This window comes from Balearica regulorum, chromosome 1, assembly GCF_011004875.1.
Source record: "Balearica regulorum gibbericeps isolate bBalReg1 chromosome 1, bBalReg1.pri, whole genome shotgun sequence".
Classification (NCBI taxonomy): Eukaryota; Metazoa; Chordata; class Aves; order Gruiformes; family Gruidae; genus Balearica; species Balearica regulorum.
The window spans coordinates 171,515,462-171,530,854 of record NC_046184.1 but is presented as its reverse complement, the minus strand read 5'-3'; the positions used below and the strand labels follow the sequence as shown (position 1 = coordinate 171,530,854).

Genomic DNA, 15,393 nt, shown 5'->3' with positions numbered 1-15,393 from the left:
TTCTTTCTTTCTTTTCCTTCCTTCCTTTCTTTTCCTTCCTTCCTTTCTTTTCCTTCCTTCCTTTCTTTTCCTTCCTTCCTTTCTTTTCCTTCCTTCCTTCCTTCCTTCCTTCTTTCTTTCGCATTTATTTAAAAGGTCTCATGAGTACTTCGTGGTTTTATGAACTATTCAGATTATTCCGACCGAAAGCAGGACATTCCGGTTTTGCACAGTTTCCTACCGTGAAAAATAGGAAACTCTGCAAAGCTTTTATTTTCACGATCTGTTTTATTAACATATTTTTTTTTCTTTGTACTCGATAAGGATTGTACTTATTACAAAACAAAAACTCCTTAACTTTTCAATACATACATCGGTCATTACTGTATAATACAAATGTGGTATCGCTTGTAACATTTCAATCGTTTGGGGCAGATGAAAAAAAAAAAAACCCAACATTTGTAATTATTTTTATTTGTTCATTCCTGACTCTCCAAAAAAATGATATCCGGTAATACTTTTCTATAAAATAATATTTTTACAAATGCATTTATTAAAAATTCTGATGACATTTCAAGTTAATAACAACAGAAACAAGTCAATTTCCGGTGGACGAGACCTATGGTTTTTTAAAAATACCTTTAGTGCTTATTTTTTAACATCAACAGTTGTTTAAAATCACAGCTTTTTGAACGTATTATTCTTTTCTGAACATCACGTGTCTTGATTCACAGATTTACCGGCGAAATTAAAAAGATTTGGCTAAAATATGTCTACAGAAGAAATAATCCCAGCTATTCAGTAACTTTTTACATTTGGCATCTGATCTAGTCACAGGTCATCAGAAAATAGAAAGAGGTTCTTTGATCACTTGAAGCAGTAGGTGGCATCCTATACGTTCCTAATGAACAATTGCATTTACAACATAAGGAGAGATCAGTTTAGGATTTTCATATTTATTAACCCAAAATAAAAATAAAGTATCTTGTTACATAATTAAGTGCAATTAGGCTAGTCAGAACAACATATAAACCTGAAACCACCCAAGCTTTTCTTCTTTATACATATTTCGTAGGTGCATAATCCTTTCCAGCAAACTGAAAAGAAATACTTCAGAAGTCCTTCTTAAATTTTACTTTGATTTATATTCTGCAGTTATAGAATAAACTTCAAGAAACACACGCAGCTAATATATAGTTAATTTTATTCAGAGCACCGATTTTCACATAAGAGCTATCTCAAAGTAATGATTTCTGGATTTAGCAGAAAAATACATCTCTCACTATTTTCTTTTTGGTAGAATTAGTCTTATCGTCTAACGGCCATACCTTGAATTTACCAGCCGTGTCTCGGAAATATTTTTTTTTTTTTTTAAATGCACCCAATAATAATAATAATAACTATTCTGTTTTCACGTTTGTTTTATTTGTAAGTATGCTGGGACGCATCTCCCTGTTGTATTTTGGTGTACAGAAATATTTCTGTTAGAAATAAAAGTAATAGAGTAAAGACACAACCAAGGAGAAAGCTCAGCAAACATACATGGACAGGTAGATTATTCAGTGAAACATTTCAGGATCCACACGTGGTTGCAGTTTGTAACCTTTTTTTTTTTTTTTTTTTTTTGTGCATTAAAGAAAATATTTACAATCGTCTTTCTTCTCTTTTTTTTTTCTCTTTTTTTTTTTTTTTTCTTCCTCTTTTAAATCTAAATACAAGAACGTGACAAGAATGTTTGTGTTTTCGGTGAAAACAGGCAGTTAAACTGTGAAATTACACCATCCACAAAAGATTCTACCAGAAGCTAGTCTATTTAGTGCTCAGTTTCAAAATGCATAGAATGTTTGCGCTGCAAACAATGATACACAAAATAATAATATTAATAATAATAGCAATAATAATAAAAGAAATAGATAAATAAATAAATAAATAATATCAAGACTTTATCACGGATCTTTCTATGCCTTTTCTTTTCCTTTCTTTTTTTTTTTTTTTTTTTTTTTTTTTTTTTTAGGTCATGCATAATTTCAGTCTATTGTTTGTTTTGATTTAAACGGGAGGGGATTTTCTTTTCCGAAATTCCTTGTTTCTTGAAAGTCTTACCAGTCGTTCGGCAACAGTCAGAGCCAGCAATGGCTTCTGCACGTAGCTGGCAGTTTTTGCTTAACGAGCTCTGATCTCTTTTTTTCTTTTTCTTTTCTTTTCTTTTTTTTTTTTTTTTTTTTTTTACAAACCGCGAGACATATAATGCACCTTGGCTATTATTAGTAATAGTTCCACATCGTTATTACGGAATAACATAATCGCTTCCAATCCGGGAGACTGTGATAGTGCAAATTGATCCCCCCCCACATACACACCCCAAAAAGCCACCCTCTACCTACCGTTTATTATTTACAACGGTAAATAAACGACTTTTAAGCCAAATAAGGGGGGCGGGGGAGGTGTTGCGTGTTTGTTCCCAACATGCAGACCCCTCAGAAACAGACGTCATTTCAAACCCTACACTGGTGGTTTCGTTTGCCTACCGGGTGCAATAACCCCTAGCCCTCGGAGAAAACCAAGGCAGGACCTTCTTCCCACGGCAGCCCGCTGCTAACTTAAATCCAGCAAATTTGGTAGGGATGCCGGGGGCCGTGGCGTGGGGAGCGGTGGGGAGGGAGGGGAGAGGACATAGTTAACCACGAGCCTTAATGAGTCTGAACATATTCTTTCGGAAAGCATCCCTGCTCTGGCAGGTTTGGCATCTATCTCCAGACACATCTCTGCGGAGACAGGGACCTGTCTTTAGACACAGATGGAAACGCGAACCACGCAAGCGACGGAAGAGAAACAAAGGGGCTGTGGAGTAACTTTTTTGCTTGTTTGTTTGTTTTCCTTGAGCTAGCTAGGATTATTGAGGCAACAGCGGATAGGAAAGAACCGCTCCCGAGTCTCGGGAGGTCTGGCTGCCCCGACCCGGCCCAGCTCGCACCGCTCCCCCAGCACAGACAAGACCCATCGCCAAAGCCTCGCGAAAAACCACATTCGAGGAAAAAACAAAAACAAAACCAAACAAACAAACAAAAAAAAGAAAACCACAAAAAAAAAAAAAAAACAACAAAACAAACAACCCACCAAAATAAAACAAAACAATCCAAATCCAAACCAGCTTAAGAAAAAGACCCCCGACACCAAACCACCGTCGTCCTCATTCATTACCAAGCCAGGGAAAAGAAAGAAAATCAGAAAGTAATGAAAAGAGACCCAAACCAAGCGTAGCATCATCACCGACAGTTTCGCCTTCCGGGTGTGTTGGTCGGTTTTGTTTTTCTTCGGAAAGTTGTGATTTAGGTTTCTCGGTTTGTGATTGTTGCTGTCACGGTATTTATTGGTGTGTGTCTGTGTGTGTTTACGCTTTAAGTTGCTCTTTCTCCCGCTTTCTGTCGGAGAGGGTGTGTGGGAGAGGGGGCAAAGGGGCAATGGGGCCGCAGAAATTACCCCCACGGGTTTCTAGAGCGTTTTTACCTCCTCTCTCTCCTCTTTCTTCTCGTTGGTGTCCCGGTGTCTTTTTGTTTTAATAATTGATAGCGCAACCCCCCCCCCCCCCCCCCGCACGTCCCCTCTCCCCGCTCATCGAGTAGTTCGCATTTAATTTCTACATCGTCCCTTGGTCCCCAGGAGCTTCCCACGGCGTCTCGGGCGACGGCGGCGGTGGGTGGGCGCCCCCCGCGGCCCCGGCCCGGCCCCCCCTCCCCGGTGCCCCCCCGGTGCCAGGGTCGCCCCTCCCGCCCGCCCCTAGTAGGTGGCGGAAAATTTCATCCGTTTCTGCTTCTGTCTCTGGTTGCAAAACCAAACCCGCACCACGTTCTTTTTGAGGTCCAATTTCTCGGCGATGGCGGCGATCTTCTCGGAGGAGGGCCGGGGCTGGACGGCGAAGTAAGCCTCCAGGGAGCGCTTCTCCGGGGCGGCGATGGAAGTCCGCTTGCGCTTCTTCTCGCCCCCGTTGAAGAGCTCGGGCTTGTTCATTTTTTCCCGCTGGGCGCCCTCGGCCTCCTCCAGCCAGGCCTGCAGGATGGGTTTGAGGGCGATCATGTTGTTGTGGGAGAGGGTGAGGGACTCGAAGCGGCAGATGGTGCTCTGGCTGAGGGAGCCCACCCCCGGGATCTTCAGGTTGGCCAACGCCGAGCCCACGTCGGCCTGGGTCACCCCCAGCTTGATGCGGCGCTGCTTGAAGCGCTCGGCGAAGGCCTCCAGCTCCCGCGGGTCCGTGTCCGAGTCGCAGATGGAGGCCAAGCCGGCCGCCCCCACCACCGCCGCCGCCGAGGCCACCTGCCCCGCGGCCCCGTGGTGCGCGGCCACCAGCCCCGGGTGCGGCAGCCCCGACGGCATGTTCATGGCGGCCGGGTGCGAGAGGTGGCCCAGGCCGTGCATGTGCGAGTGCGGGTGGGCCGAGGTGGAGATGAGGCCGCCGCCGCCCCCGCCGCCGCCGCCGCCGCCCCCGCCGCCGCCGGCCCCGCCGCCGCCGCCGCCCGCCCCGTCGTGGCCGCCGCCGCCGCCTCCGCCGCCGCCTCCGCCGGGCATGAGGGCCAGGGAGGGGGAGGTGATGTGGTCGAGGAGGTCGCCGGGCTCCAGCGCCTGGTGGTGGTGGTGATGGTGGTGGTGGTGGTGCGCCAGGGGCACCGTGGAGGTGGAGGTGCAGGGCACGCTGTTCATGGTGTGGTAGGTGGCGTCCGGCTTGAAGGGGTGGCTCTTGCCCTGCGAGACGGCGATGTCGACGGCGGCCAGAGCCTCGGCCCGCGCCAGCAAGGTCTCATCGAGGCTGGCGAAGATATTGCTCTGCAGCTGCAAGGGACACAAAACAGAGCGGGGTGCGGGGAGAGGAGGGCAGGGGGGCGCCGGGGAGGAGGGCAGAGAGGGGGCAAAGCGCGGAGAGGGAAGGGGACGGTGGGGAGGAAGCGTGGGGTTGCGGGAGCGCCGTGGGGAAGGAGGGGGGGGGGGGAAAGTCGAGGGAGGGGAGCCAGGGAGGGGAGAGAAAGGTGGACAAAGTTGGGGTGACCGTGCGGGGGGAGCCGGCAGCAGTATGCGCGTATGAAGGGGGGGGGTGTGTGGGGCGAGCCAAGTGAATGCGAGAAGCGGGAGAGAGCACAGGGAAGTGAGGAGAAATAGGAGATGGGGTAGAATAATAGGGGGGAAAGCGAGGACGTGGGGGGTGGGGGAAGAGGAAAAGAAGAAGCGAAGGGTAGAAAGGGCAGGAAGCCGGGGAGGGAATCCGAAAAAGAGAGGACGAGGGCGTAAAGGGAACAAATAAATTAAAAAAAAAAAAATAGGAACGAAAGAAGAAGAGAAAGGAGGAGAAGAAATGGATCTGTAACTCTCAGCTGGGGAATTGTGTCAAACACAAGAGCACATAAAGCGCATTCCTTTTCTGAGGCCGAGTCATAAAAATTAATACAGAAAGTGGATGAAGTCGGAGACTCGTGTGAACACCGCTTTCAAAAAAGATCACAGGCGCTCAGATGATTGCAGAGGAAGACATGAAAAAAACATTAAGCGCCGCTTGTCAAAATGTGCCTCGCAGCGGTTTTTTTATTAATGCACATACACATACATGCAGTATACAGAAAAGGGAGAGAGAGAGAAAGAAAGAGTGTGTGCGTGTGTGTAAGAGAGAGAGAAAGAAAAAGAGAAGAGAGCTGCAGCTGCCTGTCCCTTACCGGTGGAGTTGGTAGACATGCTCTTCTTATTGCTTCCGAGCTGGAGTGTAGAGAGGGGTATTTGTGCTCAGGTAGGGTGGGATGCATGGCAAAATGCGGCTGTTTGCTGTTCATGGACATCATCTTGAAGGCTTGGCATGTAAATCCACAAACACTCCTAAAGTCGGGGGGAAAGTGCTCTCCGGGCGCTCTACTCCCGCCGGGGGAAGCCGCGGACGGCGGCGGGTGGCGGTGGCGGAGCCGGTGGCGGCGGTGCCGCAGCGGACCCTGCCCCCGCCGCCGCCGCCGCGGTGGCCGGGGCTGGGGTAGGTGGGTGAGCGGGCGGCGAGGCTCCCTCCGGCCCCCGCCGTCTCACTCCTCTGCCTGCCGCTGCCCGGCGCCGGGCGCGCTGCGCTGCGCTCTGCCCGCACCTGAGCCCCGCATCCCGTGGCTACCGCCGGGCGGGCTCTCGCGAGAGCGCGGCGGCTCCGGCTTTGACAGGCATCAGCTGTCTCCCCCCCTTCCTCCTCCTCCTCCTTTTCCTCCTCCTCCTCCTCCTCCTCCTCCTCCTCCTCCTTTTCCTCCCGCCGCCCCCGGTCCCTGCCTCCCCGCGCCTTGTTGCATCTCCCGCAGCCCTCGCCCGTCTCGCCGGGGCGGCGGCGGCGGGGCCGGTCTTATAGCGAGCGACGCCGAGCACCGTGCGGCTGTGGCACCTGTGGCTGCCACACGTGCGCGCTGCGCGGCCGCCGGCGCGTTCCGGGGCGCCCCGACGGGGCGGGGATGGGCGGCGGGGCGCGGAGCCGGCGGGCGCCCCCGGGGCGGGGCCGGCCGGGGTGCGGGAGCCCCTTCCCTGCCCTCGGAGCGGCGGTAGGAACCGGCCCAACCCTCGGCACCGAAACATAAAGGTGCGTGGCCCTGCCGAGGCCGAGGACCCTCACGGCGGAAAGGGGCGTCCTCCAGCCGCACCCCGCTACTTTCCAGAATCGTAAATGGGCTCCTTGAGAAACACCGCGGTGGCAGACATTTGTTTGAAGCACTCGGAGGCTATCGATTTCCATGTAACTTCATTTGCCCCCATCCCGTGTAGTTTTGCCGCAAATATTACGGTGTAGGCACCGCTGGTGGCAGCCGCTTCGCCCACGAGGAGCGTGTGCTTTGCACGGGGAACGCCGCTGAGGTGAAATCGGGCATTTCCTCCTGGCTACCCAGCCCTCGCTCCCCGCCGTGGGAAAACCCAAGTTTCACTGGTGTGGTTTGAAGCAGAAGACAATCGCAAACAGATTTTTTTTCTTTTTCTTTCTTTCTTTCTTTCCTTCTTTCTTTCTTTCTTTCTTTCTTTCTTTCTTTCTTTCTTTCTTTCTTTCTTTCTTTCTTTCTTTCTTTCTTTCTTTCTTTCTTTCTTTCTTTCTTTCTTTCTTTCTTTCTTTCTTTCTTTCTTTCTTTCTTTCTTTCTTTCTTTCTTTCTTTCTTTCTTTCTTTCTCTTTCTCTCTTTCTTCCTCTCTTTCTTCCTCTCTTTCTTTTCTTTTCTTTCTTTTCTTTCTTTTCTTTCTTTTTTTCTTCCTCTCCTCCTCTCTTTCTCTCTTTCTCTCTCTGTCCGTCTCTCTGTCTCTCTCTTCCTCTCTTGCTGTCTCTCTGACTTTTTGTCCTTTCCCCCTTTTTCTCTCTTTCTCTTGCTAGCCAGGTACTTTTTATGCAAGAAACGAGTCGGTTACATCTTATGCAGCCTGGGGGAAAAAAAGAACAAGTAATCTGGGGAGAAGATTAATTCTTTTTCTTTCATTCCTCTTTTCTTTTCTTTTCTTTCTTTCTTTCTTTCTTTCTTTCTTTCTTTCTTTCTTTCTTTCTTTCTTTCTTTCTTTCTTTCTTTCTTTCTTTCTTTCTTTCTTTCTTTCTTTCTGTCTTTCTGTCTTTCTGTCTTTTCTCTCTTCTTTCTCTCTTTTCTGTGGTTTATTCTGTGAATACTTTTGTATTTGAACGAAAAGGTTAAGGAGTGAGCATTAGGGTTAATAACGCACGGTTGTTTTTATGAGTGATTTGGGGTTACTGTCCCGTTTTAGAGCAGATTCTTTTTTCTTTTAGCTGCTTATGAAGTTGGAGGCAAAACTGTCGAAGGAGTGAATCTGCTAATGTGCCTGTGGGATTAGTGTGAATCCCTAGGGAACGACCCCCCCGGTGAATCCTGTCCCCTGGGACACGCTGGAGCCGTCGCTCGGTCACCGACCAGATGTTACGGGGTTTGTTTCAGCAGGGCTGCAGGCAGGCAGGCAGGCAGGCAGGCAGCAGGGAGAGGCAGCGGGTGTTTGGGTCAGGGACGTGACAGCCTCGGAGTGCATCGGAATTGCTCTGGTCCTCCTGAACGCCTTTTATTTATGCGCATAAACACAGCCGAAAGGGCACGCACACACGCAAGCACGCACAGCAGACACCACAACCTCGGGTAAAGTCCACATTTGTCTTCACAAGCCCTCCCCAGCTCCCCATCCAGTCCGGGAGGAAGGAGGGAACGACTGCCAATTACTTGTGCGAAAGGGAGCCAGGTCTCCATCCATTACCTCGTCCCCTGGGGTGGCGGAATGCGACTTCATCTCTGAGGGGGCTGAACTTGAAACTCAAAGACACTGGTCTGAAGAGGGGTTGAGCTCTCCTTATTTATCGAAATCATTGCATCAGAATAGCCAAATCAGACTTCATGTGGATTTCTTTCTTTCCTTCCTTCCTTTTTTTTTTTTTTTTTTTTTTAAAGTCAGATGACTTATTCTAGCTATTTCTAAACTACCATGCCTTGTAAACAGAGAAAGCCTCCTGGGGAAGGGATGGAGAGGAAGAGGAAAGTGGGAGACACCACTGCTTTTCGCCAAGTTGCTCAGAAGCGACCGGCTCCAGGAGAAAGGCCCGAGCAGCCTGCCTTTCCCTGGCAGCGGCGGCAAGCCAGCCTGCGGCACACACGGCGGGGCTCCTTGGCTGATCCCGGCGGGGGAGGGAGGCGGAAAGCTGGGCTCGACTTCCTCGCCCAGTGGAGGAAGACGTGGGATGGCAGCTCTGACTGCTTCGCCTGGGATGCGTGGATGTTGGACTGCGTGTCTCTGCGCGGCCCCGGCTCGCCAGGACGCTGTCAGGCCAAGTTCATCAGGTTTCCCTAAGGGAAACGCTGAGAGCAAGGGAAAATGTGCAAGCGGCGACAGAGGCCACCGGGCGTGGGGGGGGTGGGTGGATGTCCAGGCTAAGCGATGACCTGCCTTCCTCCCCACATACGGCCGGCCTTGTTTCGCCTCTGCGGCCGGGGGACTCTAACTTCTGGGCTGGCAGGGGCTGGGGCACGTCTACAGGAGTGCAGGCAGCTCGGGCCCCGGCCCTGCCCGCAGCAGCAGCACGGGCAGCGAGGCAGCCCCGACCCCACCGCACCGGCGGCAGAGGGGACAGGCAGCTCGGGCAGGCGCTGCTGGGCCAGACCTTCACCTTGGCCGGAGGAACATCGACCCCCTCCAGTACTTTTAAAACGACTCCTTCTGTTCACGTGCTTATTTTTTCGGCCAGAAAGGTAGAAAATTCAGCCACTCTCCCAACTCCGCCCCGAGCGCCAGCTGTAAATTGAGGAGGCGAAGACCTCCAGATGTTCTAAGGACCTTCTGTCCCACCTTCCCTGTGTCTTCTGGAGGCAGGGATAGGGGTGGACACGTTGTCTCTGCAGCTTGCGATGTGCATCTTGCTGGATTCTCCTCGGTCTGGCAAATAGGGGGTGAAGTAGTCCCTCCCGGCTGGAGAGACACCCCCTGGCAGGTTGCTCCTCGCTTCTTCATTAAAATCGCCCGGGGCGCGATCACGGCGGGAGCCCGAGGGCCTGGGGTGACTGTATGCGGTGCGGGGGGGCAACAGCCTCCGGACCCCGGGGAGGCGTCGGGCTGCTGGCGGCTCCCGGGGCGGCGGCTGCCGGCTCCCGCCTGGTCCCCCCTGCTGCCCCCGGCGGCAGAAGCTGCGGTAGGGAGTCGCAGCCAACTTTTCCCTCTCTCTGATCTTTCAGAGGTGCCGAGAGGAGAGGGTAGACGCCACTGGGAGGAGAGGATTTTTCTCAGGGACTGTTTGGTCTGTCGCTTATCAAGACCAAGAGAAAAAAAAAAAAAACTTTCCTTCGCAGTCTTTGGGACATTATTTATTTATTTATTTTAAGGGGAAGCTCTAACCTTTAAAGCAACGCTTAAAATTGCAGCCCCTCCTGACGCTGCCCCGACCGTATCGCCCGCTGCGGTGCTGCAGCCGGTCTCCGGGCCGCAGCCCCCTCTGCTCCCCCTGCCCCACCGAGCTCTTGGGCTGCTGCCCGGAGGGGGGGTGTGTGTGTGTGTGTGGAGGGTGCGGTGTGTCCCCCCAGGGCTTGCCGGGGACCACCCCTCCTTGTCAGCAGCCCCCGGCAGCCCCCCCTCTCCCCGCCACACACAGCCGGCTCCCCGGGAAGATGGCTTGAGCCAGGCTCAGCATCGCACGGGCCTGGTAATAGATTTTATCTTAATGTTCGCTGTTATTTCTATTCCTCGTGGATACGTCCGGCCTCATGAATACTGATGGCAATAAACTCGCAGGCTTTGAGGCGCGAGTTCGTTGGAGATACGACCATGCTGTAGCCCTACTTTTATGGCCCAAGATGCTCAATAAAGCGACGGAGGCATATATATATATATAACGCATTTACTTGTCTCCTGTAGCTTTCTCCAGCTTCAGATGCAAGAAATAGGCAGATCTCCTTAATTGACTGAACTGCCTATCTCGAGAAAGTAATAAAGTAACCCCTTATTCCCACAGTGAAACGATTTACAAATTAATTACTGTAACCCATTGTATTTGATTTCTCTTTTTTAGGATTCCCCAAAGATGAATATACTAAAGCTTGGGATATTAAGTATTAACGTCTGATCATAGTTTGCTATATATCCCGACTTAAAAAAAAGGTAACGTGGAGCTTATAGAACCGCTCACTCTAAACCTTCTGTATATTTTTAAGTCACGAAACGTTAGCTTTACATTTTTTTGAGTAGCAGTATTTGTCCTACCCTGAGTGTCAGTGAAAGCACTGAGAGGAAACCTACAGTACATGTGTTATTTGGCGAAGTTCACAGAAAGTCAATATCCCATTTAGTGTAAAAGCTATTTTCCCTTTAGATGATAAAAATCAACCTTCAGAAGAAAAAAAAAAACAAAACACAAAACCAACAAACCCCAACCAACCCTTTGGGTGAATGCACAAAAAGTATTTCCATGTCCCAACGAGGACTTTCCTTACATCAGCAAAGACCTGCTAATTACTGATGTACAAGCCGCAATAATTGCTTTTGCAGCCAAAGTGTAGAATGTTGTCATATTAAAAATTGAAACGCTCGATGGTGATTTAAGTCCCCAGGTAGTTCACAACGTCCCCCCCCTTTCGGGAAAGTAAGGAGACCGGAGGAGCCAGGCAGAGGTCCGCTGGAAAACACTGCAGGTCCTGTTGCTAGTAAAGTTTCTCGCTCTTTAAGTGATGCGGAGGAATTCAAAAACACATCGAGAAGCCCCTCCAGCAAAACACCTCCCATACCACGTTCGCTTTCCACACCGGCTCAGTGGGTAAACCGGTGTGTGGTTTTCACCCGCGCCCACGGTCACTCCCGCTCCCAGGACGTTATTTCGCGACGGGGTAGCCGATAAACCGCTCTCGTCCTTCTCTCCGAAAGACCCGGAGAGGGGCTCAGAGGGGGCAGGGGGTCGTCAGCCGAGTCTCACCGCGCTCCGGGATGCGCTCGGCTGCCAAAACTGGGAGCGGAGCGCTCGGCTCCTCACCCCCCCCCCCGCGCGAATCAAAGCACCTTCCGAGGGGCTGGGAAGTAGTTGCCTTGTCATGTAACACATTGCCCTGATTTATTATAAAATTTTAACGAAATCATGCATATTTTAACAGCCTTTAATCACTGCATGAAAATTTAATTCATGAACTGTAGCGCGTTTAAATAAATGAAGTGTTAATTCATTAGGATTAATTAATTTGTTAAAGGATTGTGTGCAAGGTTAAGGTGGAAGAAAAACTCTTTGTTAGTTTCGCGTCTTAATCACCAGGTTTTGTTAACAGTGAAGGAAAAAAAAAAAAAAAGAGAAAAAAAAAAAAAAACCCCGAGGAGTGTTTGCGTGGGGAAGGGCAGTGCCGGCGGGAGGACTGAGCCTGCGGCCGGCGGGGGGGGGGGGGGGGGGGGCGAAATCCGGCCTCCCTCGGCCTTTTTTGGGTAGCTGGGGTCGGATGGGCTGGCGGTGGTTCCCGGCCCGGTTAATTAACTGCATCCTCGCCGAGCAGGTGGAGGCGGGTGCCGCCGAGCCCCGGGCGGGGGGGTGATGGGGACAGGCGCATCCCCTCGCCACCCGCCGGGCGGGGAATAAGGACTCCGCGCCGCCGTCCTGCCAGAGGCTGGGAGGCAGTGCGAACACTTCTCTCCCCTCAAATTTGAAGCCAGCTCGAAATCACCCGGGAAAACATCATCGCTGACAAGGTTTTCAGTGAGGTCCGGATCGCCGCGAAGCCGCCCAGCCCTGCGGCTGGTCCCCGATGCTCCGGCCTCGACCCCCAGCCCTCAGGCGTGCTTCAAGGGGACAGTGACCCGGGAAAGGGACAGGGACCTCTCTCATCCGTGCCCGGTCCCCAGGCTTCCCCGGCACATTTTGCCGGCTTGAAACCGGCACCAGATGACCTGGCTGATGAGCATCAGGCGCAAATAGTAGTCGTCTGATGTATTTTGACAGTGTCCGTCTGGCTTCCCTGAAAAACAGCAGACAGCACTCACATAGCCACTTAAGAGCATTAGAAAGGAGGCCGTGCTTTCTACCAAGAAAAGCTGAAAAAAATCAGGAATACTAAAACTTCATTTGTTTTTCAGCCCACTTTCATCTTCCCCTGCTAGCTCCCACTACATTCACGACTACCAAAGCACACGCAGGCTTTCCCTCATGCCAGCTGTGCTTTTCTCTCCATCCTTCAGCTAATGAAGACGGCTCTTCCAGTTAGAGCTAAGGCACGCTGAGGCAATAGCTCAATGTTGGGCCACGAAGGCAGGACAGACAGGGCACCCCTTTAGGCCAGGCCTGACAAGCTGGTGGCTTGTCACAGCGGTACGGGACTGCGGCAAGGGGCCAAGGCGCAGGAAGGGCCAGACCTGGATTAGTAGCCAGAGAAGATTGCTTATCACCTTTGACTGCAGGCAATCCTTGGAATAACCATGAACCTCACATCAAATCACCTTGGAGGTGCTTTTTTCTCTCATCCAAACCTGGGATGGGAGGAGAAGCCTCAGTCTATTCAGGTGGGACAGTCCTACGCCAAAAGCAGCAAGGAAGGAGTTTCAGCTTCACTGTTTGCAAAATATTACTGTAACCACAGTACAGAACAGGTGTATAAAGACTGTTTTTCAAGCCTGTGGCTGCTGGAAGTCAGAGACAGGACTTTGATGCTGTACAAGAATTCAGAGCAAACTTAGTTAATTTAAACTGCCTTTAAATGGCATTATTTGGTGAGGGAAACAGTTGTGAAATGAAGAAGGGGGAAAGAAGGGAAATGCAAGTTAGCACACCTTGTATTGTGTACACAAACTATGCATTGTCCCCCTTGCCCCCTTTTTAAAGATTTTTCAAAAAGACAATAAAGGACATTAAAAGCCAAACACAGCCCAAGTCAGTATTTGGTGCTGGTAGGCAGAGCCATTCCAGCAGCCTGTTACCTGAGGAAGCAACACCAAGCAGAACTGAGCTCTCAAGAGCCCCTCACAGAATCACGGAGGAGGAGTAGTCAGACTGCGTGTAGGTAAAACAGCCTACAACGAAGTGAAAATCTGACCCTGGCATTCTTGCTCTTAGGTATAACTCAACAGATTTCACTGAACTGAGGCCAGCAGCAATCTCTCCTGTGTTTACCAGTACTCCTGGAGAGTGTTCTCCTGTGTCAAACACTGCAAGTTACCTGGTATTTAGTACAGTAAGTATTATTAGATGAAGTAAAAAATTTTATGAGCTATTAAATATTATTAGACATCATAGATCTCATCTCTACATCACTTTGAAATGTCTATTGTCTTAATCAAAATTGTAATAGGTAAGTTTTAGATCTTGTATATTCCTGTTCTACATTACTACATAACTAGATAACTACCATAAAAATTAATAATGGACTCTCATTTAGGCCCTTTTATTCGGAGAACATGGTAAGTGCAGCGAGGGATTAAGCAAGCGCAGCATTGACAGAACGCAGCCTGGAGAACTGAAACCCCACCTATGGCCAAGAAATTTATAACTGAAGAAACCCCATTCATTACATACTGCTTAAATTTCCAACATTGTACCACTCTGTCAAACTTTAAGCCAAAAGGAACACAATCGACATTAACCAAATCAAATGTGGAATTTAGAGTGTGGTAGTTGTTTTAAAGGCACTCAGTTAAACAAAACAAACTCCCAAAACAACCACCAAAATAAACCAAACCCCAGCCAAACAAAACAAGACTAAGACACAAGAATTCAGATCTGTTTCAGCTTTACAACTTGTGACACACAAAATGTTCCTACTTACAGCACTGGACACAATCACAATCTGCTCGCTGTATCTGCAGCTGAGATCTGAGGGTATGAGAGAGCTTGGAAATCAAGTAATTACAGATAATTGCAACCACTTTCTTGTCACAACGTAGGAAGTTACCAGCCCGGAGCTGGGAGGCTGTAAGCGACAATGTACATGGTCCAACAACTGTTCCAAGTGAGAAGCCTGAAATGCCTCTCTGTCCCCACTTGAGAATAAGACATGAAGTTTATGACCTTTATCTTCAGCATTTTTTCTAACAATAGGCTCAGCTCTTCTATACATTCAAATTGCGTGACACGTGAAGTCAAAATACCCATATTGAAGAGCAAGCCCATAAGCAGTGTTCCTGTCCAAAGGACTAGAAAACAGCATGAAAAACCCCCCAACATTCTCCTTTATTCTAGTTTGATGTCAAGTATGATACCAGTTGTATTCATGTTTCCATCACTGAAAGTTACATGTGTATCAGAAGTATACTAGAGTATAAAATTAAGCCCATAAATGCACTCCCCCAAACCCCACAATGAAACAAAACAATCTTAACACTTCTTTACTGCATATTTGTGATTGCTTTGCAATACAAAGATGCTTTAAGAACGTATTTGAGAAGCCCTTGCCTCTCCTCCCAAAGGGTTAAATCAAAGCAGGATTTTTGTTTTACTTACTAGTAAAACTAACCAAATCAACTAGCAGCTCATGTCCATATGGTTTTGTCAGCTCCCTAATTTCTGAAAAATATGTTAAAATTGAACAACTAGATTTTTCTGTGAAGGTTAAAATTTGGGTGGTAGACTGAAAGTGGTATATGAAAGCACAACGGTCATTGTGCCTGTCACCAGGAAAGGGTCTTTACATGTGTGGCTTGAATGACGATTTTTTTTGGTAAAGCTGTTTCTCAAAAAAGAAAAGTCCCAGTTTGGAATGCACACACCACTTGCACGAATGCATGCACGCATTACAATGTGAAATGTGGTTCTTGTTCAAACCGCTTATAGGACTTAGCTTTGCAGAAGATGAGCCAGTGGACTAAATTTCTCCAAGTGGCTATCCCTCTTTACAAAGGGACAAAAGGCATCAGATGGATTTTTCATATCGTAGGTATTGATGAAGCAAGGATGTCTGTCTGTGAGAAATGCCATTAGAGGCCTATATAGGAAGAAAAA

The 15,393-nt window shown here is 49.4% G+C and overlaps 1 protein-coding gene across 1 annotated transcript; it reads right to left on the bottom strand.

Annotated features, from left to right (window-relative positions):
* Positions 1 to 3,756: 3,756 nt before the first annotated feature.
* POU4F1 (POU class 4 homeobox 1) lies at positions 3,757 to 6,079 on the bottom strand. The gene is made up of 2 exons (XM_075742956.1): positions 5,676 to 6,079; positions 3,757 to 4,803 (listed from the first exon to the last, which is right to left on the bottom strand). Exons 1-2 carry the CDS (start codon positions 5,796 to 5,798, stop codon positions 3,757 to 3,759), a joined length of 1,170 nt encoding a protein of 389 aa, XP_075599071.1. The 5' UTR covers positions 5,799 to 6,079.
* Positions 6,080 to 15,393: the final 9,314 nt, after the last annotated feature.

Coding starts and splice junctions, on each gene's coding strand:
- POU4F1 (XM_075742956.1), bottom strand. CDS start 5,798: ATGATGTCCATGAACAGCAAACAGCCGCATTTTGCCATGCATCCCACC. Junction 4,804..5,675: donor CATGTCTACCAACTCCACCG/GTAAGGGACAGG, acceptor TGTCCCTTGCAG/CTGCAGAGCAATATCTTCGC.